We start from the raw sequence: 25,384 nt of genomic DNA on the forward strand, positions 1-25,384 counted from the left end.
CATGGGCCCAGCCGCTCTGCGGCACACGGGATCCTCCCAGACCGGGGCATGAACCCACGTCCCCCGCATTGGCAGGCGGACTCCCAACCACTGCGCCACCAGGGAAGCCTCATATTCCCATTTTTTATTAACCATTCAGTTACTTGTTTATCCAATAAACAACACTGCAACAATGTTCAATGGTGGTCAGACAATCACTTCAGCCTAACTGTACATGTAAAATTTAGACAGTGAGTATTACCAACTTAGAATCTAAAATAATAATTGAGTTTAGTGATAAAGTTTACTCTCCTTATAAAATTTATCACTAAAATAAGTTCATATTTTGTACATTTATTTGCTTATCAGTTTATGTTTCTCTAACTAAAATGTATGCCTTACAAAGCATAAGGACAGTATATAGCTTAGTACAGTGCTTGGCCATATACAGGTTCTTAATAAATACTTCTTGAATAAATCTAACAAATATTTTATAAAAGTAAACCATATGTTACAAAGTTTATTACATGCTCGTTATTTAATTTAATTTCAAATGAAACTAATAAATGTAATTATTTCATTTACTTTAAAAAACAATGCTTGAAGTAATAGTATTTAATATGCAAAATGAGGCTCAGAGAGGTGAAGTAACTAGCTGAAAGTCAACAACTAGTTAGTAATTACTAAGCTTAAATTTAATTCAGGACTCTTTGATTTCACTCTCCCTTACATGCTGCAGTCTCCCAAGCAAAGCATTCATTGTATACCTAGATAAATTCAGTAAGAGACAGTAGCTCAACTTATTTACTCCTAACTTTCTCCCATTCTTTTGTAGTAGAATTGGGTAATTAGGCACATTCAATCAACTGATCAAAAGGATTTTTCAAAATAACTTACTTATATCAATCACGTGGTGGATTAAGTTAAATACCCTGAACCAAACATAGCTATTTATTGAAACATTTTTTTAAACATGACAAAATAAATATTGTTGGGTCATCAAATATTATATTTTCTAGATTAATGTTTTACCTTTGAGATAAAAGGGGAAGAAGAATAAAACAGAAAAGAAAGTGCTTTCATATATTGTTGTTATTTACCTACTACATAACTACCAGTATTTTCACTAATGAGACATATTTAACAGTACAATATTTCCAAATGTTGAAGAGAATATTCTTGATTTATATCAAAATCACTTTAGATACCACAAATTACAAATAATTTAGAAAAAATTATTATAATTAACAGTTTCTGCTGGCACATAATAGGATATCAACTCCAAATGTAATTATTTTACATGTTTCTTATAATTCAGTAGAGCAACAGAATCAATGAGACAAGAGTAACCTTGGTAAAAATTGGGTTTGCTACACTAATTTTTGAAAGTTAAAGTTGTTTGCCAAAAGTCTACATTTGGGACAATACCAGAGAGGCAACTAGCAAGGCCTCCAAGATACCTGCAGTGTGGGAGACAAAAATAAGAAAAGGAAGCTGTACTTAATGAAAGCCAGAGCAGACCTTAGTGAAGATCCATAAAACTAGCATGAAGGTTAAGAGGCCTGAGCTACAAGCTCAGCTCTGACATAAAATAGACGAAAGATCTTGAATGACTCATTTCTTCATCCTGAAAGTCAGAATTTCTGAAAAAAATTCTTTTTTATATAAAAGAAAACATATAAAGTTTGGAAGGTTAAGAGTGTAAAGGCATTCTAGAAAAATGGATATAGAAACTAAAAGGCAAAAGGAACACAATATACTAAGAAAATGTTAAGTTGTCATAGCGGCTGGACTGCTTCTTTCAGCTAGTTACTTATCTGCCATGAGTCTCAGTTTTCTTACCTAATAATAAAAGTTACTTAATAGCTTTACTGTATAGATTAGTAAATAATTAAATAAATGGAAATATAGTAAAGTCCCTTATACAACTATGTATTTTCAGTTAAAGAGAAAAACTGTTACTCTAAGAATATAATTTTAGAGTAACATAGATGATAGTAAATATGCAGGTCTCAATATGAAGAAATAGTTATTAAGGTTACTTTTAACTCTGAAATTTTGTGACTTTAAGGTTTGCTTAAAGAGCTGCAGAGGCATTTGACAAAATCCAACATGCTTTCATTCTAAAACCTATCAGTAAATTAAGACTGGAAGGAAATGTCCTCAATTTAATAATGACATTTACCAAAACAAAAAACAAAAACAACTACAGGTAACATCATTAACAGTAATAAAAGACTAGATGCTTTCCTCTAACACTGAGAATAGGGAAATCAGGTCCACTCTCACATCTCCAATATTGTATTAGAGGTCATAACTGGTGTAATAAGATAAGAAAAAAAACAAAGGCATTCAGATATAAATGATCTCTATTGCCTACGTAAAAAATCTCAAATTGACAAATAATCTACTAAAAGTAATAAATGAGTTTAGCAAGGACGCAGAATAAAAGGTCAGTGTCATATAACTATAGACTAATACTGAACAATTAGCAACTTAAATGTTTTAAACTAATTTCATTTATAATAGCATCAAAGAGAAAGGAAATACTTAGGCATAAATCTAATGAAACATATGTGAGATATGAATGTTGAAAACAATACAAATCCTAAAAACAAACAAATTACAGATGAAAGTAATCAAACAAGAAACAAATAAATGGAGAAATATACATTGTTCATGGATTGAAAGAAATAATAGCATTAAAAGTCAATATGTCAAATTCTCCTAAATACGTAAAGATTCAACACAATCTTAGTCAAAATCCAAACAAGCTAGCAAGGTTTTTTTTTTCCATTTTTTTTAGAAAATCATAAGCTTATTCTAAAATTTACATGAAAAGGCAAAGGAGCTAGAATAACCAAAAATATGTTTTTAAATGATAACAAGTTGGAAGACTTATACCATCTGACTTCAAGACTTACTAACTATAAAACTACAGAAATCAAGATGGTGTAGAGTTGGAGAAAGAATGGTCATATAGTTCAATGAAACAGAATAGAATCAAAATGTAGACCAACAGATATATGGTCATTTGACTTTAAACAAAGATACAAAACGAATCCAAAAGAAAAAGGGAAGGCTTCAGAACAGACAGTACTGAAGTAATTAGAAATCCATATGCAAAATATAAATTTAAAAAAAATCTCAATCCATATTTGACACCATATATAAATATTAATTTTAAATGGATCATAAAATCTTAACAAATGTAACAGGATAGAAATTATATCAAGCATTTTTTCTGATCAGAACAGTATGAAACTAGAAATCAATTACAGAAAGAAAAATGGAAAAAACACAAACAGATGGAAATTAAATAATCCATGTTACTAAAGGCCAATGGCTCAATGAAGAAATCAAAGAGGAAATCAGAAAATACCATGAGACAAATGAAAATAAGACAAAACTTACAAAATTTATGGGACACAGTAAAATTAGTTCTAAGAGAAAAGTTTATAGTAATACAGGCCTACCTCAAGAAACAAGAAAAATCTGAAATAAACAACTTAACTTACCATCTAAAGGAATTAGAAGAATAAGAACAAATAAAGCCTAAAGTTGCCAGAAGTAAGAAAATAATAAATATCAGAGAGGAAATAAGTAAAATAGAAATCGAAACAGCAATAGAAATGATCAATAAAATCAAGAGTTGGATTTATGAAAAGAAAAACAAAACAAACAAGCTGTTAGCCAGGCTCATTAAGAAAAAAAGAGAAAGGGCCCAAATAACAAATGAAACAAAAGAGGAAAAATTACAACCAATACCATAGAGATACAAAAAATCATAAAGAGAATAACATGAACATTTATAACAACAAATCAGGCAACCTAAAGAAATGAATAAATTTCTAGAAACAAAAAAATCTTCCAATACTGAATCAGGAAGAAATAGACAATCTGAATAGAAAAATCACTGCTAGTGAAATTGAATTTTCAATCATAAAACTCCCAGCAAACAAAACTCCAAGACTGGAGAGCTTCACAGGAGAATTCTACCAAACATATAAAGAAAATTTACTACCTATACTTCTCAAACTATTCCAAAAAATTGAAGAGGAGGGAACAGTCCCAAATTCATTCTATGAGGCCACCATTACCCTGATACCAAAACCAATGACACTACAAAAAATGAAAATTACAGGACAATATCTCTATTGAATGTAGATGTAAATATCCTCAACAAAATATTAGTAAACCGAATTTAACAATATTTAAAAAGGGTCATACACAATGATCAAGTGATATTTACTCCGGGGATGCAAGGATGGTTCAATATCTGCAAATCACCACTTTAACAAAAAGGATAAAAATCACTTGATCATCTCAATAGATGCAGAAAAAGCATTTGAAAGAATTCAGCATCCATTCATGATAATAACTCCAATCAAAGTTGGTATAGAGGAAACGTGTCTCAACATAATAAAGGCCATTAATGACAAACACACAGATAACATCATATTCAACATGAAAAGGTGAAATAAGACAAGGATGCCCTCTTGCAACTTCTATTTAACATAGTATTGAAGTCCTAGTCACAGCAATCAGAAAGGAAAAAAAGGCTTCCAAATTAGAAGGGAAGAAATAAAACTGTCACAATTTGCAGATGACACCATACTATATAGAGAAAATCCTAATGTTTCCATCCAAAAAACTATTAGAACTAAAAGAATTCAGTAAAGTTCCAGAAATATAAAATTAATATACAGACCTCCGTTGCTCTTCTATGCACTAACAATAAACTATCACAAAGAGAAAGCAAATCTTGCTTAAAATCACATCAAAAAGAATGAGATATCTAGGAAAAAACTTAACCAAGGAGGTAAAAGACCTATATTCTAAAAATTATAAAACACTGAATAAGGAAACTGAAGAAAAACATATGAAAAGATTTCCAAAGTCAAACTAAAATCACAATGATATAAAATTGCATACCTATTAGAATGGCTAGGATTACAAAATACTGACAATACTAAGTGCTGACAAGGATATGCATATCTAGGGCTCATACATTGCTGATGGAAATGCAAATTGATACAACCTCTTTGGCAAACAGTTTACTGGTTACTTATAAAGTTAAACATATTCTTACCATATGAGCAAGGAATGCTGCTCCCAAGTATTTACCCAAGTGAAATAAAAACTTATATTCACAAACACAAACAAGTACAAGAATATATATAGCAGCTTAATTCATAACTGCCAAAAACTGGAAACATCTGCAAAACTCCTTAACTGGATAAACAAACTGTGTTTATTTATTTTGCCACTTTAAAAAAATATCTTGTTTACTTACTCCTATTTATTGTCTTTCTCCTTATAATAGAACATAAGCTTCCCCAGAATAGAAGGACCTTTTCTGTCTTATTCAATGCTGATTACTGAGTACCCAGGAAAGTGTCTGACATACCATAGGTAAACCATACATATTTGTTGAATATTAAATATAAGAAAAATAACATTTATGGAGGACTTTCTTTGTGTCAGGCAAAACTTCAATAGCTTTGTATATATTATATCAGTTAAGTAGGCAACTGAGATATTGAGAGCATAAAATACCTTGCCCAAGGTCACACAGTAAATAGTTGTAGTAGAAAACAAACCCTGGCAGGTCTGATTCCAAAGCTTGTGCTTAATCCAAATGAGGAAATTTAGGAAGGGTATTACAGGAAAGAGATAGCAAAATGCAGGGAGGTGTGAAACAACACGGTCGCTGCAGGAAACTACAAGAAGGCCAATATGAATGTATGGCAAGGCAGACTAAATAGGGGCCAGATCATGAAGAGTACCATATGCCAAGATAAGAAGCTTGGACTTTAAAGGAAATAGGACCCTAGTTAAGGGGTTTGGCAGAGTAGTGGCAAGGTCAAATTCTTTGTTGAAATGTCTATTTAGGACTTCTGCCCATTTTTTCATTAGGTTGCTTGTTTCTTTTTTTGATACTGAGCTCCATGAGCTGTTCATATATGTTGGAGATTAATCCTTTGTCCATTACATAACTTGCACATATTTTCTCTCATTCTGAGGGTTGTCTCTTCATCTTGTTTATGGTTTCCTTTGCTATACAAAACCTTTTAAGTTTAATTAGGTCTCATTTGCTTATGCTTATTTTTATTTTCATTATTCTAGGAGGTGGGTCATAAAAGATCTTGCTGTGATTTCCATCAAAGAGTGTTTTTCCTATGTTTTCCTCTAAGAGTTTTATAGTGTCTGGTCTTACATTTAGGTCTTTAATCCATTTGGAGTTTCTTTGTGTGTAAGGTGTTAGGAAGTGTTCTAATTTCATTCTTTTACACGTAGTTATCCAGTTTTCCCAGCACCACTTATTGAAGAGACTATCTTTTCTCCATTTTATATCCTTGCCTTCTTTGTCATAGATTAGGTGACCATAGATGCGTGGGTTTATCTCTAGGCTTTGTATCCTGTACCATTGATCCATATTTCTGTTTTTGTGCCAGTATCATACTGTCTTGATTACTGTAGCTTTATAGTACAGCCTGAAGTCGGGGAGCCTAATTCCTCCAGCTCCGTTTTTCTTTCTCAAGATTGCTTTGGCTATTCAGGGTCTTTAGGGTTTCCATAAAAATAGCAAATTTTTTTGTTCTAATTTTGTGAAAAATACCATTTGTAATTTGATAGGGATTGCATTGAACCTGTAGATTGCTTTGGGTAGTATAGTCATTTTCACAATATTGATTCTTCCAATCCAGGAGTATGGTATATCTCTCCATCTGTTTGTGTCATCTTTGATTTCTTTCATCAGTATCTTATAGTTTTCTGAGTACAGATCTGTTGCCGTCTTAGGTAGGTTTATTCCTAGGTATTTTATTCTTTTTGTTGTGATGGTAAATGGGATTGTTTCCTGAATTTCTCGTTCTGATCTTCCGTTTTTTGTGTGTAGGAATGCAAGAGATTTCTGTGCATTAATTTTGTATCCTGCAACCTTGCCAAATTCACTGATTAGTTCTAGTAGCTTTCTGGTGGCATGTTTAGGATTTTCTATATATAGCATCATGTCATCTGCAAACAGTGACAGTTTTACTTCTTTTCCAATTTATATTCATTTCTTTTTCTTCTCTGATTGCCATGGCTAGGACTTCCAATACTATTTTGAATAATAGTGGTGAGAGTGGACATCCTTGTCTTGTTCCTGATCTTGGAGGAAATGCTTTCAGTTTTTCACCATTGAGAACGATGGTGGCTGTGGGTTTGTTGTATATGCCCTTTATTATGTTGAGGTAGGTTCCCTCCATGTCCACTTTCTGGAGAATGCGTATCACAAATTGATGTTGAATTTTCTCAGAAACTTTTTCTGCATCTATTGAGATGATCATATGGTTTTTATTCTTTAATTTATTAAAATGGTGTATCACATTGATTGATTTGCATATATTGAAGAATCCTTGCATCCCTGAGATAAATCCCACTTGATCATGGTGTATGATCTTTTTAATGTGTCGTTGGAGTCTGTTTGCTAGTATTTTGTTGAGGATTTTTGCATCTACGTTCATCAGTGATATTGGTCTGTAATTTTCTTTTCTTGTGATATCTTTGCCTGGCTTTGGTATCAGAGTGATGGTGGCCTCATTGAACACTCATTGGGAGTGTTCCTCCCTCTGCAATTTTTTGCAAGAGTTTGAGAAGTATACGTGTTAGCTCTTCTTTAAATGTTTGATAAAATTCGACTGTGAACCATCTGGTCCTGGACTTTTGTTTGTTGGAAGATTTTTAATAACAGTTTCAAATTCAGTACTTGTGATTTGTCAGCTTACATTTTCTAATTCCTCCTGGTTCAGTCTTGGAAAATTGTAGCTTTGCAAGAATTTGTCCATTTCCTCTAGGTTGTCCATTTTATTGGCAGATACTTGCTTGTAGTAGTCTCTTATGTTCCTTTGTATTTCTGTGGTGTCCATTTTGATTTCTCCTTTTTCATTTCTAATTTTATTGACTTGAGTCTTTTCACTGTTTCTCTTGATGAGTCTGGCTAAACACTTATTAATTTTGTTTATCTTCTCAAAGAACCAATTTTTAGTTTTATTCATCTTTGCTATTGTTTTCTTTGTTCCTATTTCATTTATTTCTGCTCTGATCTTTATGATTTCTTTGCTACTACTACCTTTGGGTTTTCTTTGTTCTTCTTTATCTAGTTGCTTTAGGTGTAAGGTTAGATTGTATATTTGAGACTTTTCTTGTTTCTTGAGGTGAGATTGAATTGCTATAAACTTCCCTCTTAAAACTGCTTTTGCTGCATCCCATATGTTTTGGGTCATCATGTTTTCATTGTCATTTTTTTCGAGGTATTTTTTAACTTCCTCTTTGATTTCTTTAGTGATCTCTTGGTTACTTAGCAGTGCACTGTTTAGCCTCCATGTGTTTGTGTTTTTTACAGTTTTTTTTCCTGTAATTGATTTCTAATCTCATAGCCTTGTGGTAAGAAAAGATGCTGGATATGATTTCAATTTTCTTAAGTTTTCCGAGGCTTGATTTTGACCCAAGATGTAATCTATCCTGGAGAATGTTCCATGTGCATTTAAGAAAGTGTATTCTGCCACATTCGAGTGGAATGTCCTATATATATCAATTAAATCTATCTGGTCTATTGTGTCATTTGAAGCTTGTGTTTCCTTATTTATTTTCTGTCTGGATGACCTGTCCATTGGTGGAAGTGGGGTGTTAGAGTGTTACTATACCTCACTGTTATTGTCTTACTGTTGACTTCCCCTTTTATGTCTGTTAGCATTTGCTTTATGTATTGAGGTGCTCCTATGCTGGGTGCATAAATATTTATAATTGTTATGTTTTCTTCTTGAATTTTTCCCTTGATCATTATGTAGTGTCCTTCCTTACCTCTTTTGTAACGGTCTTTATTTTAAAGTCTATTTTATCTGATTCGAGTATTGCTACCCCAGCTTTCCTGTGGTTTCCATTTGCACAGAGTATCTTTTTCCATTCCCTCACTTTCAGTCTGTATGTGTCCCTAGGTCTGAAGTGGGTCTCTTGTAGACAGCATATATATGGGTCTTGTTTTTGTATCCATTCAGCCAGTCTATGTCTTTTAGTTGGATCATTTAATCTGTTTACATTCAAGGTCATTATCGATATGTATGTTTCTATTAACATTTTCTTAATTGATTTGGGTTTGTTTTTGTGGGCCTTTTTCTTCACTTGTGTTTCCTGCCTAGAGAAGTTTCTTTAGCATTTGTTGTAAAGTTGGTTTGGTGGTGCTGAATTCTCTTAACTTTTGCTTGTCTGTAACACTTTTAATTTCTCCATTGAATCTGAATGAGATTCTTGCTGGTTAGAGTAATCTTCATTGTAGGATTTCCCTTTCATCACTTTAAATATATCCTGCCACCCTTTTCTGGCCTGCAGAGTTTCTGCTGAAAAATCAGCTGATAACCTTATGGGGATTCCTTTGTATGTTATTTGTTGCTTTTCCCTTGCTGCTTTTAATATTTTTTCTTTGAATTTAATTATTTGTTAGTTTAATTAATGTGTCTTGGTGTGTTTCACCTAGAGTTTATCCTGTATGGGACTCTCTGTGCTTCCTGAACTTGTGTGGCTATTTCCTTTTCCATGTTAGGAAAGTTTTTGACTATAATCTCTTCAAATATTTTCTCAGACCCTTTCTCTTTATCTTCCTCTTCTGTGACCCCTCTAATTTGAATGTTGGTGTATTTAATGCTGTCCCAGAGGTCTTTGAGACTGTTCTCAATTATTTTCATTTTTTTTTCTTTATTCTCCTCTTTGGCAGTTATTTCCACTAGTCTAGGACTGGAGTTGGTAGTTGGGTAGAGCTGGGTCTTGGTGCTGAGATGAGGACCTCCAGGAGACCTCACTCTGATTAATATTCCCTGGGGTCTGAGGTTGTCTATTAGTCCAGAGGTTTGGACTCAGCACTCCCACCATAGGAGTTCAGGCCCAACCCCCGTCCTGAGAACCAAGATCCTGCAAGCCCCACAGCATGGCCAAAGAAAAAAAAAGGAGCAGTACAATAACAAAGCATAAATATAAAATAAAATAAGAAAAATAAAAACTTTATTAGAAAAAATAAAAATACAAATGAAACAACAGAACCACAACCTAAAAAAAACAAAAGTCAGAAAAGGTCTTGGCTGTGGGGGGTGGAGCTTAGGCAGGGGGGGGTTTAGGGTGGGTGGGGCATTAGGCTCAGGATGGCTGAAGGGAGCCTCAGAGGGTGGAGGATTAGGCCTGGGACCTCACCAGGCTCTCCGGGGCCCAAGTGGGCAGAGGAAACGCTGGCCACATTCCTTTCTGATCCTCCACTCACCCGAGGGCCTCTCTCCATTCCTGTTGGTGCCCTCACTGTGGTTGGGCTCATTCTGAGCATGGAACCCCTCCCCTCCCCCAGCCACCCCTCAGGGGCACTGGTCCCATCCATCCAGCCTCTACTTTTCCTCCCCCTTCCCTCCCCACAACATCTAACCCAGTCAACTCAGGGGTTCCTCCCATCCCCTTAGGTGTCCATGGTCCCCCACCAGTGCCTGGTAGGTGCCCTAGTTGTGAGGAGACGTGAACTCCATGTCCTCCTAGTCCTCCATCTTGACTCTGCCACCAGAGAGCAGGAAATGATTTTAAAGGTAGTAAAACCAAGGGGCAAGTTTTATTTTGCCATCTATGAAATGAAGATAATAATAATAACAGCCTCTCAGAGTTGTTGGGAAGATTCCCTATAAACATTTAGTACAGTACTGGCACAGCATAAGTGATCAATAAATGGTGGTTATATTAATATCATGATAGTTGTCATTATTTCTATTTTTAGATATGGATGCACAAGGATGAATCTAAGGTAGTTCTTATGTTTCCAATTTGAATGACTGCATGGATAGTAGTAAATTCACTGGAATGTCGAGCAGGCAGAAGAAGCAGATTGAGAAGGTAAGATAAAGAGCTCATTTTATAAATGATGAGCTTGAGATACCCATGAGACATTTAGTGGTAGTGTCCAAAAGGCAGTTCAAAGTAGGAGTTTTGATATCAGGAGAAATTTTCAAGTATAGACAGTATTGGGAATATGGAAAAGAAATGTAAGATGTAATGATATGAGACGGAATCATGTATAAATGTTTAAGGATTTTGTAGAAGAGAAATCCATGAAGGAGAATCAAAAGAAATAAGCAAGAAGATACAAGGAGAATCAAAAGAGAGAAATACCAGGAAAGACAAGGTAACAGAATTTCCAACAGCAAACTGTCAACAGTATCAAATGCAAGATAAATTCACATAGTGAGTATAATATGTCTGTTGAGTTTAACAATATGAATATCACTTATGACTATTACAGTAATGAAATGACTATTTAATAAATACTACAAAGTATAATGCCAGCTAAGTCTATATTTGAGTGCTACCATTTTAAATTATGATAATAGTGCCTGGTCTAATTGATATAATGAACAAATACACTAACATTATAAACACAAAAATGCATTGATATATATGTATATCATGATTATAAATACACAAATAATTTTGGGTATAATTCTTAGACTTACCACCAATTCCCAGAAACCAATAGAAGCCAACTTGAAAGAATAAAAATGTGTTCATGCTGGCAGTGTTTACAGTAAAACTGAAATAATATAGCTGATATACAAATTCTTTAAGCTTTCCATATTTTCTATACATTGAATGCTACCCTACTTTCTGAATGTTTCCTTGAACAAAGAACTTCTGACTCCATGAATCAGAAATATAGCTAACTTATGGTGTATCTTATAAAGACCATCTAAAGTAAATGTGTCACCAACTTCATTCAACAAGTGAGTTTACTTAAGCTACTAATAAAAATATGTACCGGGCTTCCCAGGTGGCGCAGTGTTTGGGAGTCCACCTGCCGATGCGGGGGACACGGGTTCGTGCCCCGGTCTGGGAGGATCCTGCATGTCGCGGAGCGGCTGGGCCTGTGAGCCATGGCCACTGAGCCTGCGCTCCACAACGGGAGAGGCCACAACAGTGAGAGGCCCACATACCACCAAAAAAAAAGATAAAAAAAATATGTACCCATGTTGCAGACACTATTCAGGTCTTTTATTAACATCTATTATCAATCTTCCAAACAGTGCCTCAAGGCCAGTGGTATTAAACCAAATTTAAAGGTGAATAACTGAAGTTTAGTGGGGTTATGTAACTTGTCCAAGGACATAAAGCTGGCAAGTAACAGAATGAAGATTCTGACACCAAAGCTCATGCTTTTCCCCACTACACTCTAATATTATCACTATTCCTGAACAATCAGAAGTAAGAGATGTTTTTTACATGCCAGTATACTTGAGAAAGATTTCTCTACTCTTTCTTTTCCTTACTGCTAAGACGATTTCTTCTCCTAAACCCAATCTTTGTGAGAATAGCTCTATTTGCATTATCACTTAGTCTTCTGTAAGTTGCCTCTTTATATCCTTGGCTTACTTGGTTTTGCTTTTCTTTTTTTTCTGGTGAAAGTTCTTTATGTATTTTGGATACCAATCTTATATGTGTAATACATTGCACAAATTTCTTTTCCCAGAATAGTACATATCCTTCAACTTTAGGTCTCTGTCACATAGACTTTATTTTTACAAGCTCAAAAGTATCTATCTCTTTTTTTTTTTTTTTTTTTTTTTTTTTTCGGGGTTTTTGGGGTTTTTTGTTTTTTCCCCTTTCTTTTTTTTTTTTTTTTCTTTTTTTTTTTTTTTTAGCTCCGGACGCGCAGGCCCCGCGGCCCCGGCCCACGGGCCCAGCCGCTCCGCGGCATGTGGGATCCTCCCAGACCAGGGCACGAACCCGTGTCCCCTGCATCATCGGCAGGCGGACTCTCAACCTCTGCGCCACCAGGGAAGCCCTATCTATTTCTTTATAATTTTGCTTTCCTGTGCCTTGCATAAGAAATTCAACCCTATTCCAAAGCCAATAACATATTTACTTTTTATTTATTTTCATAGTTTAAATTTTTAATTTGTTTGCATATTCAAGTCTTTAATCCATCTAAAAGGTTTTTAAAAATAATTTGAGATGGGGTGCTCTTTGTCATACAACTCTATTGATTGAATAGGCCCTACTATTCCTGCTATTTTATAATACAAACTCTGTCATAGATCAAGTTTCCTTATATAAACAGCCTTGTTTCTGAGTTCCAGTTTGTCCATTTAGACTATTTGTCTATTCTTATTCAAATGCCATTCTATTTTAATCACTATTCTATAAATAAAAATTAGCTGAAATATAAGTTTCTATAAAATAAACACATACCTACTCATTAGTCTTCTTTAAAGTTGGCTTAGCTATTTTTGACCCTTTGCTTTTCTACATGAATTAGCTTATCAAGTTCTATGAAAAGAATTTGACAAGGATAATGATTTGAATTGTATTAATTCCAATGATTTTGGGTGACTCTGGGAGAACTGACATCTTTATAATATTGAGCTTTCACTTCCAAAAACATAGTTTGAATCTCATTTTATCAGATTATCCCTCAACTATCTCTCATTATTGATGTTATCTCTGTACTCCTCTGTCATTCCTTCTCATTTTTCAATGATTGCTGTTCAGACCTCACTGACATTTCTCCAATATATACAGAGACAATATTTCCAACACTCTGGGTACTTTGAGTTCCTCCTCTCAAATATCTTATCTTCCATTATATACCTCTAGCTGCTCCCATAGTCATACTATACACCTTGATATTTCCAATAGTTACAATAATTGTAATTCCTTCAATTTTCTTTTAGTCATTCTACTACCTAATGACAACCTCTTTGCAGCTTATTCACTATCGTACACTAACCACTGACTTCATAAGAATCTCCAACAAGAGTAAATAAAAATCCCTGTTTGCCTAGAAAAGTTCTAGTTTATGCCTGTTGTCCAGTTGTAATTATTAGAGCATCTTTCACTCTCAAAATTGACTGATTGGATAAAAATTGACATTGGATGGTATAGTTATGCTACTTTCAATGCACTGATCTATCGTGTTTTTACTACCCTTCACCTTTTCATTACTCCCCGTCCCCTTACTGTATTCTCTCTTCTCTAAGTTTGCTTGCATGCATCCTGGACTCTCTCAACTTTCTCTTATTTTGTGGTCTGTATTGCAAAAAAACACAACCATGGTCTGCTTCCAGCCATAATGAATTGTCTGGTAATAAGTTTACCCACCCTCCATAAATAACTAGAATGCTGGACCAAAACATATAAACTATTTTTTTAAGACAGTGGACAGTAGGCAACTCATGATTGATCCCTGAGAGGGAGAAATAAGGTAAGGCTTCTGATCACTAAAGATTTCTGTCTGGTGGCACATTCTGAACTATGATGCAAGGCAAAGGAGCTCATGAAAAATGTGGATACCTCACTGAGCTAAACAGAAATTGGAGTTTACAGAGTTGGGTTGGTGATGATGTGGCTGGAATTACAGAACAGAGAGCACTGGAGAAGACTAAACTATGCACAGAAAAACTCCAGAAACTGACATAGGGCTCAACTTGATTCTTTGGCTGAATGCAAAGCTGTACATACATAAGGTAAGACTCCATGAAAATAAGCAAAGAATAATTACTAGAAAGTGGAAGAACAATTCCAGGAACTCACGCAGAGCTGGGAGACATTCAAATCCAAACAAATCATAACACTTCACTAGAGACTCCAGAAGTATCACATCTTAGTAGCAGAGTTAAACTGGCCCTAAAGTTCAGGCTACTCTAGACCTGCCTTAGTGATACTTAAAAGCAAGCCTTGATGTTCACAATGGAGTAACTGGTTCCACATCTACCTAATACCATAAACAACTAATAAACTGAATAAAATATTTGAAATAGATGTTTTCAGACACTGGATAATTAGCATCACAAAGGTGGGATCCCTAATAGAAGGAAAACAAATGAGATAATTCCTATGATAACTCTAGCTTTCGAGACACAGGGATGGGAGACGTTCTAATTGTAACCAGACAGATTAAAAAGACCCCTCTGAACACCTGGAGCATTCAGTAGATACTCCAGAAGGGTCGTGTCTGGACCCAGAAAGACCCAACAAACATCACTACATTAGGCCTGCACTAAGAAAACTTTAAATAAGCCTATGTGTATCATTGAGGGCAAAGAGAAAGACAAAAAATAGACATATAAAATAATTAATTAAACAGTATATTATAAAGTGATAGTTTCTAAAAGAAAAAGTAGAACAGCATATGTGGGGTGTGTGGAGGAGGACAAAATGAATAAGTCACTAAGGTTGGCCTCATAGAGAAGGTGGCATTTGTTATACAAATATCTGGTAGAAAGGGCAAATGGGAATAGTCATTGCCCTAAACCCTAAGCCAATGCTCTAAGGTGGAAACATACCTGGCTTGAGGTACAGCAAAGAAGCCAGAGCTGTGTGGGCAAGGCAGAAAGTAGTAGGAAATGTGGTCAAAGCAGTGCATATATTGTAGGGTAGGATAGGTGGGTTGGACCAATGATTTTGCAGGATCTAGGGGGCCATTTTAGAGATATCATCTTTTATGCTGAGATGCAAAAATTAATTAGAGGAGTTTAACAGAGTAATCATGTGATATGACCTACATCATAAAATTACTCCCATTTCCCTGTTAAGAGTACACATTAAAGACAGGGTAGGCCTAGAATATAAACAGAGGGCCAGTTAGGAGAGTTTTATCACAGACATAGAAAGTAATTGGCAGAGCTAGGCCTGAAATTCAGGCATGCCTAATATAGAGTACATATTCATAACGATTGCAATTTGCTTGATGATGATGGCTATGTTGATGATAATGATGATGACGATATTTTGCAATAGCAGATTTGAAAGAAGAAAGAAGATGAAGAAAAGGACTAGAAGAAGGAGAAAGAGAAGGAAGAAGAGCAGAACAAAAACAGTAGTAATAATCTAGTAATAATTTGTTGTGATAGTTTTTCCTTTTGCTGTTTTTAGTCTTATCTCTACTGTTGAGGTGTTTTAGTAAAAACAATAGCCATCAAGTAGTCAATCTCTATTATCTATCTACCAAACACCACGGTAGGCTCTTTAGCTGCATTTTCCCATTTAATATGCACAATGCTCACATGAAATAGTATTATCATCTTTGCTTTACAGATGGAAAACTGAGGTGCCAAGAGATTAATTTAACCGATCAATGGTAAAACAGCTCGTAAGTATGACTCAGTATATAAACCCAAGTCTGTTTGAATCCATTGCCCTGTGATCTTTCTACCATGATATGTTGCCTCTGTTTACTGTCAAGTCTGGCCATAGCCAGGATGAAGTTTTACTGAGACTGAAATCTCCAGGATGGAGACTAAAGCAGCAGCAAACTCTTAGAATTTTTAAAGTCCAATTCAGACATGTCATATATAAAAGTGTGTGTGTGTGTGTGTGTGTGTGTGTGTGTGTATGTGTGTATGTTTAAGCTACATTACTGTTTATAATAATGTGAGAAATATTTCATTGTTATAAAAAAAAACTTAAAAAAATTTCACATTATATACCTCAGAGGAAATTCTGTTGGCACACCCAGACAAAACAGGATTGATGAAATAAGAAAGAGTCAAAATGATAAATAGGTATGTTTTGTTGTCTCAGGTTGTTCCTGGAATGCAATTAATTCCTTTATGACTAGAGGCCTGAAACACTGCATTATATTCAAAGTAAGAGAGAAAAAAGAAACAATTTATTCTTAATGTATGAACTTCTGAGTTCATTAAACATTTCAAAATAAGAAATTAAAGAAAAAGCATCTCACTGACTGCTGATAGGACAGAAAAAATACTATAAATTGTCTGGCAGCAATTTAGAAATATGAATAAAGAGTTTTAAAAATATTAATATACTTTGCCCGTCAATTTCCCTCAAGGAATTTATCCTAAGGAAGCAAAATGAAATCTGGGTAACACTTCATGCATAAAGATGTTTACTACAGTGTTATTTATAACAACCGATAATGGAAAATAATCTTTACGCCCAAGATTTAAAGAAATGGTCCAATAGTACATAGCTATTGTACAGCCATGTTTATGAGGTTTTTAATGACAGAAAATTGCTTGTGATACCATTTAGCTTCCTTATAAGTAAGATATAAAAATGTATATATGGTATAAATTTAATTATTCTCCAAAAATAAAATAGAAAATAAATAAGCCTAGAAGTAAATATGCCAAAAGTTAATAGTATTTGCTTCTAGGTAGTAAGATTATGGGTGTGTGTTTTGGGGGGTGGGGGCCATGTGCTTTTTCTCTGCTTCTAATAATTATCTATATTTTCCAAATTTTCTACAGTGAGCATTGGATACTTTTATAATCAGAAAGGGGAAAAAATTAACTCAAAGAGATAAAAAGATTATAAAGGAAAGAAAACAGTTTCAACAGTCCAGGCACATCACTTCATTTCTTCTTATTGGCTGAAGTTTTATCATATTTAAATAAAAAGATTTGCTTTCACATCATACGAGTGTTCTGCTGCATCAATAATAAATTTCCACATAAGAATATTTAATATAGGTTTTTCAGAGAGAAAATTACTTTTCAATAAAGATACCACGATGTTTAGTTATCATAGATTCTTGCAAATGTACTATTGAACAACTACTTCAGGGGGTTAATATATCGGTCCTGGAATACAGCACCATATGTTCCAAGCTTTTATCACTTTCTAAAAACATAAGGAAGATAACCCAAAAGCTAGACCTGTTTATACAGTATATTTGATGCTTTGATTTTTAGTGGAGTCAGCCTTTGATGACTAATATTTCTTTTGCCCGCTAGTACCAAACCCAAAATAAGGCTCCTGACTAGATTACATTCATGAAGGTCTCATTTTAAAGGAAATTGGAGAGATGGAAAAAGATTACAGGAAGAGACATCATAAAAACAGGCCTCACAAGTCAAACTTAATAGTAAAACCATTCTTTTTCATATAGACAACCATGAAAACAAATATCCTGTGAGCTAGAGATATGTATTATATCTTCCCAGCAGATCTTTATGCCTTCTTGAGACAGATTTCCATAACTATATAATGTGATTACAGTTGAAGAAGCAATGGCCCACAGAAAGAGGCTGATAAAGCATCAGGCTCCAGGAAACCAGATAAACATGTTCATGATTTCTAATTGTAACAAGCGTAGGATAACACTGGATATGAAGCTAGAACTCAGACAGACCGAGCAAATATTGGTTCCTTCAACTTTAAAAATAAGTATCCATAAAACAGCACCAACTCTCTTATTAGAATAATAACTTGGAACATATTCATGTTACTTCCTTGATTGATAGAGAAGATTCAAAAGAGACTGTATGACTTTAACATGTAGTATGAAAATTATAACATCCTGGAAGAGACATTTTAAGCAACAAAATGAATATACCTGTAAGCAAACTAGAAGAGAAAAGAACAAGAAACTTTGAAATGTATGACCAACTTGTCCAAAAGACTATCCCAGGTGATATATATCACTTAAGAAACACATTTTCCTAACCCTCGAGTCATCCCACTGCTCTGCAACTCCCGCACCTGACCATAGGAGTTATATAAGGATAGTCTTTATGAGAGACTAACATGAAAGAAAAACTAGACTAGGAATTCAACATGGCCCAAAGTTAAAAAAAAAAAACACTTTAATGTCAGAGTTTCTGTTAGGTCTCTACTTATCAAAGGATATAAGAACAGACTCTGTTCCTTGAAAAGTAATCGGTCTCATTTCTTAGGAGTTAGTGGATTCCTGGTTACAGTAGGCAAGTTGAAAGGTATACATGTGCTGTGTATAAACAGGAAAAGAGTAGTCCCCTTTATGAATTTAGAAATCCTGGCAGATTATACTGCTTTAAAGAAAATGTTTCCTTTCCTTAATATGAATTGACTACACTGCCTCAGAATTACTGTTTGTTTTTCAGTGGTGTGTGTATGTGACAATTGTAAGTTACTGACATGAGACAGGCACACCAACAGAAGAATGAGGGGTTGTATGCTTACCTCATGGTAGCAGAGAGGTCTTCACAGGGAACCCAAACTTGGAGTGCCAAGATTCAGTCTTGTACATGTGGTTAAAGCCTCCTGTTGTGAGTTATACTCTCAAGAGTCAGTAACATAGACTTTGGAAAAAGCACTTTGAGGATCATTGATTGTCTTGCTGGAATAAGAGGGACAATCCTAGGGACAGGTGAAGCCCTGTAGGAAAAGTATAGGTTTCCCAAAGGTGGTTTCAGGGAAGGAATATTATTCTTACTATGAAAAACTGAAAAAGGAATTCCCTCATGGGAGAGTAAGTCAAACTAAGAAGCAAAGCAAGGAACTAAAGTTTGTCCTAGAGCAACAATCTGTGTGAGGTTTAACTTTTTTCCCACTGTTCTGAATTGCTATATCATATATAGCTAACCATGTTCAAAGTTCTCCCATATATTTAATTCCTTCTAGTTAGCCCTAAACGTCAGTAAACATTACATACACCCAGTCCTGTGTCAGTGGTGTAGAAAATTAAAAGAATCGGTAGTAAAGTGAAGTGGCTGTTCCTGAACCCCTCTTCTGCTGAAGCCAGCATGCCAGGAACAGCATTGTGTCAAGGACAAATGAGGGTCCCTAAATTCCAGACACTGACCACTGACTACCTAACACATGACTCAAGTTGCAGTTGAAAGAAACAGAGAGAAGCAAGCAACCAGGTGAAAGAGCAAGCAGAATAGATTGACTTGGGAAGGGAAATTAAACAAACTCCTCACTTTCTCCCAAATATGCTAGAAAAAAATGACCCTGAAGGAAGAAGGCAGATGTTAGATTATAGGGCTATGCTTCATCTGCTTAAAAGAATCCTATCACTATGTGTACAAATTTGTGCAAAGTCTTCCAGAATCAGCTGTCTGATAATGATAACTGATTTCTTAGGGTTAGATTTTTATTAATGTTTTTCAAAGCATATGTCATTAGTTCTCTCTATTTTCATCAATACTTTTATTCAAAACAGATTTGAACAGGATTATAAAAACATACACTGTTATGTTAGAAAATGTAGATGAAGTAATCGTGGTTAAAGATAGATTAATACTATCAGAATAACAGAAAAGTTAGTATACAAAAAAAAAAAGCAAAAAAGCTTTCCAGAGTCATTATATTGGGCTATAAAATTGGCTCAGAGTTTTCCAGCAGCCAAAGCAAAGGGAAAAAGTAGGAAGAGTTACAAGAATCATATTGTTTTTAAGATAGAAACACCTTGTTATATAGGAGAAGAAAAGCTTTTTCTGAAACTGAGTCCTGTGAAAAAAATAACATACAGAACAGCATTCTATAATAAACATAATAGCAAGTCACTTGCAATGGTTCCTTATAGTGTCCCCCAAGGAAGCCTAGCACATAACACTAATGCTTCCATCGGTAAAGAACACTTTGAGTTCTCAGATAATCTATTTGTTTTTTTCATAATCACCGTATAGCAAAAGTTAGCATATTATACCTGTTACTGTCTATCTCTTAGAATAAAATGATATCACTACACACATATACAAGAATATATTCCTAATATGGTCATTATTTTGATATTACTAAAATAACACAAAAGCATAATCTTCCTACCAAAACCACACTGAAGGTATCCACTATTTCTCTCACCTGTGATTCTTTCACGTTCTCAACAGTAAAGTTGAACCAGACTCGGAAGCGTGGATTACAGGTATCCGGCCTAATGAATAAATCATACTCAAACTCAGAGACCTGGTCCACCCGTCCAAGGTTACCTGTTAATAAAAATTAAGAGAGCTGGGTTTTAATACAAGTTCATGAAGCTCAATGATATATATATACATTTAAATATTATGAGCTCTGACAATGACATTTGTCATCATTCAGTACTTATAGGTTCATTTTTCACAATCTGCAGGGCTGCCAACTCTGAATGTAGTCCAGAAAGAGGAGGTTTTCAGCTAGCCTAGGCTGTGGTATAAGCAACTCTTCCTATCTTTATGACCTAGCAGATCTATTTGTGCTACAAGTATCTTTGACAGATCGAGATGCTGTATAGAGCATGTGGCAAGCCCCCGTAAACCAAGTAAGAATCACAACCAAACTTCAGTTTCCTAGTTAGAAAAACAAAGATGATAATACCTCATGTATTTTGTATTAAGCATTATGGTATACAAATTACCTCTAATATATTTGATCTTGTTTAATTCTCACAACACGGCTATGCAGTTTGTACTGTGTTTGGTGTATTTCCGAACTTCTATCAGAACATGTTAAAGAATATATAAAGCAGAGTAAGTTTTAAACAAAAATTAGGAGTAGTTGCTACATAGCAGTAATAATGGTAAAGTCGCAAACAACCATGAAATTAATTTCCATTTCCTCCACCAACAGAACAGGCATGTCAAAAATGTATTAACTTAGATGTGAGTCCCATTCTTTGTCTCTCCTCTCTCTGCCTGATATTCTAATGAGTGGTAAATTGCCCAAAATGTTAACAGTGGGATGCGATAAAAACAAAAGCTAAGAGTCTTGTGAATTCCCAAACCAGATAATCAACAACTAAAGAAGAGTAAACACAACTATAGAAAACAACAAAGCAACTGATTGAGAAGTCAGTATAGTATTGCACTTGAAGAGCACAGCAACATCCTACTTTTAACAGTAAGGTCCTTCTGTATAGCACAGGGAACTATATTCAATATCCTGGGATAAACCATAATGGAAAAGAATATAAAAAAGAATGTATATATGTATATAACTGAGTCACTCTGCTGTACAGCAGAAATTAACAGAACACTGTAAATCAACTATACTTCAATTAAAAAAAATTTTTTTTAAATAATTCCATAAGTCATCCCCCAAAAATGAGCTCTAGCCTATCTTTCTCCAAAAGAACACTCAGAATTAAACTTTAACCTTATATCCACCAAAGTTTTTAATTATTTCTTTTACTAGTTCTACTGGCATGTCACTTGCTTTTCTGAGCAACAGTTGTAGTAGATGCAGTACTAGCCTGGGAATCATCAGACCTGAATTCGAGCTCAATTGACTCACTGTGCAACAATGGCCTCATTATTGTAATATTCTGCAATACTCTGCAATATTCTCATTTTGCAGATGAGAACTCTCAGGGCCTCATCTGCAAAATGAGAATATTGAGTTACCTAACTTCTAAGGTTCCTTTCAGCTGTAACATTCTTTGGCTGCCTGACTCTAGGATTGATCAGGCAGTGATCCAAGACAATAAGAGAACGCTTCCTTCAAAACCAAATCAATTAACCTTAGGGTGATTTTTGTCTGCTCTCATTAAAATGTGGGTGGAGAAACCAAACTTATTCCTCCTTCCAGAGCCAAAACGATCAGTTACCTCAAGTTAAGTACATAAATATTTTTAAAAATGCATTGATGGGAAAATACAAATAAGAGCTAATCAGGACAAAAAACTTTTAATTTTTCTAGTTTCAATTGTCTTCAGAATTTCCAAGGAGATTCTTCAATGAAATAGTCCTTTCAAATATTATCCTCCAAAAATATTTACTAAGCTTCTGTTGTAGAGGGCAAAACACTTATTACATGAGAGCACTAAACTTGAAATCAGAAGATCTAGACTCAAGTTTTTTCTCTGTCACTTACTGAGTGACCTTGGAAAATTCACTTAACCTCTATCAACCTCTGCTTTTTCAACTATAAAGTAAGAATCATATAAATAGAAATATGAATATTTATCTCTAGGTTAATTAATATGAACATTAATTTTAACTAGTATATAACTGATATTAACACGAATTTTCAATAGAAAATTAACATTTTCTGAGCATTTCTACATGCCACATACTGTCCCAAATGCTAGGTATACTAACCTATTTAATTCTCACAACAACACCCACGTGGTAGAAACCATTACTATCCTCATTTTACATATGAAAAAAACAAGGGACGAAGATATAATATAACTTATCCAAAGCTATATAGCATGTAAGCAAGTATGAGTCAGCTGGAATTTGAATTCAAACAATATGTCTCTAGCCACTAGACAACAGCTTCTACTAAAAAAGCTGGTTGGAAGAATATAAAGATAATACACACTGAAGGTACAATATAAGTTATAATCCTTAATAAAAACTTACTATCCTTAAAACAACAAAAAGTGAAAAAAGCCACTATTTTCTTGACTTCTAAAAGTTCACGGTTGAAAAATTAAACATTAATGTACATTTCAACATTCAAAGGAAAGAAGATTTTTATTTTGTTTTTAATTCTGGACCACTATAAATGGATTCTGACTAATAATAACATGTCTTAAAATTGTTGCTATATATTGTGTCTAATAATAATGCACCATATGTGTCTTAAAATTTACAGTTTCAAAATTATTTCAGATCCTTTATATTACTAAAGCCTCACCATGACCCCATAATGAGTAAACTGAGACTCAGGAATGTTTAGTGCTTGCTTAAGTTCATGCTTTAAAGCACCACGGTGAGACCTTGAAACAAAGACTTCTTTTTTTTTTTTTTTTTTTTTTTTGGGGAGCGCAGGCTCTAGACGCGCAGGCTCAGCGGCCATGGCTCACGGGCACAGCCGCTCCGTGGCATGTGGGATCCTCCCAGACCGGGGCACGAACCCGTGTCCCCTGCATCAGCAGGTGGACTCTCAACCACTGCGCCACCAGGGAAGCCCGAAACAAAGACTTCTGACTCCATTGTGTTACACTTTGGAATATACCATACCTACAGCCAATTCATTTCTTCAGCCATTCAATCAGTTATTCATTCAAAAAGTACTATACTATGTACTATACAATAGAACAGATAGTAAGTCAAACAAAAAGGTCTTTGCTTTCACTAAGTTTACAGTTCCAAATAATAATAAGCATCTGGTCTTTGGTCTTCTGTAACTATTCTGTTGGCCTTCTTCACCATTCCTATGAGGAGTATTCTCTCTATGTGTATGCATAAAAATGCTTTCCTTGTATTACCAATAATATTTCAACAAAGTGCCAATTTATGATGTTCTGAAAACAGCTATTGAAATAAGCTGACCATGCCTCTATATCATCTGGTTCCCTTCCACTTATATGAAAGGAAAGAAAAAAAAGCAAATAAGAATTTAAAATATAGGACAAATACAAAAAAAAATTATATGTAGATTTTAAACAAAATATATCAATAAATGTGTTAAATATAAATGGACTAAATATTACAAACAGAGATAAAAATACTCTGGATAGAAAATCAACTATATATATTGCTTATAAAGACAAACTTTACATTTAAGAGTACAGAAAGACTGAAAATAAATGGTCCTTTCAACTATCATCAGCCAAAAATATTTACTGAGCCCTATGTTGTAGAGGGTACAATACTTATTAATTTAATGAAAAAGTTTTAACAGGAAAGCACTATCAAAAAAAAGCTAATGTAGCTATATTTATCTTAGACAAGGTAGGCTTTAAATCAAGACATGTTACTAGAAATGAACAGAGATATTTCATGATGCAAAAAAGGTAAGTCCATCAACAAGATACAAAAATCTTGAAAGTATATACAACTAACAATAGATCTTCAAAATATATAAGTAACATTTGACAAAATAAAAGAAGATAGAGACAAATTTAGAAATATAGTGAGAAATTTTAACATACCAATACCACAAACTGAGAAAAACCAAGATAATATTCAGAAAGGATTTAGACAATTTGAAAATGTGATTTAAAAGGATATCTAGTTCTAATTACAGAACACTTTTCATTTGTAGAACTACAGAATATATATCCTTTTCAAAAGAACATGATACATTCACAAAATTGATCATATGTTGATCCATGAAGGAAGTCTCAACAAATTTCAAAGGAATTTATACTATATTGCATATGTTCTCTTATCCCAGTGATAGTATTTTAAACTAAATCATAATCAGTATATGTCAATCAAAATTTTTGGGATGTAGCTAAATCAATTCTAAGATGGAAATATATATGTACACATACACATAGATTGATTTTCATTGATTTACACATAATATAAAATGTACTCTGAAAATCAATTATCTAAGCTCCTATTATAAGAAGCTAAAAAGTGGGAATACATATTGAAACAACCACTAGGGAGAACAGTTAGGATGTTCCTTAAAAAACTAAAAATAGAACTACCATATGACGCAGCAATCCCACTCCTGGGCATATACCCAGAGAAAAACATAATTCAAGAAGACACATGCACCCGAACATTCACTGTAGCACTATTTATAATAGTCAGGACATGGAAGCAACCTAAATGTCCATCAACAGAGGAATGGATACAGAAGATGTGGTACATATATACAATGGAATATTACTCAGTCATAAAAGGAACAAAACTGGTAATATGCACAGACGTGGATGGACCTAGAGACTGTCATACAGAGTGAAGTAAGTCAGAAAGATATAAACAAATATCGTACATTAACGCATATATGTGGA

The 25,384-nt window shown here is 34.3% G+C and overlaps 1 protein-coding gene across 1 annotated transcript in view; it reads right to left on the reverse strand.

Moving 5' to 3' along the window:
- The window catches only part of AGBL4 (AGBL carboxypeptidase 4), a 1,255,618-nt gene that overhangs the window by 1,123,856 nt on the left and 106,378 nt on the right, over positions 1–25,384 (reverse strand). The window contains exon 3 of the mRNA XM_024739248.1: positions 20,572–20,696. Within this exon, the coding sequence (XP_024595016.1) occupies positions 20,572–20,696 (125 nt within the window). The remainder of the gene's footprint in view (positions 1–20,571; positions 20,697–25,384) is intronic.

This window comes from Neophocaena asiaeorientalis, unplaced genomic scaffold (assembly GCF_003031525.2).
Source record: "Neophocaena asiaeorientalis asiaeorientalis breed wild unplaced genomic scaffold, Neophocaena_asiaeorientalis_V1.1 scaffold138, whole genome shotgun sequence".
In the NCBI taxonomy this organism is placed as follows: Eukaryota; Metazoa; Chordata; class Mammalia; order Artiodactyla; family Phocoenidae; genus Neophocaena; species Neophocaena asiaeorientalis.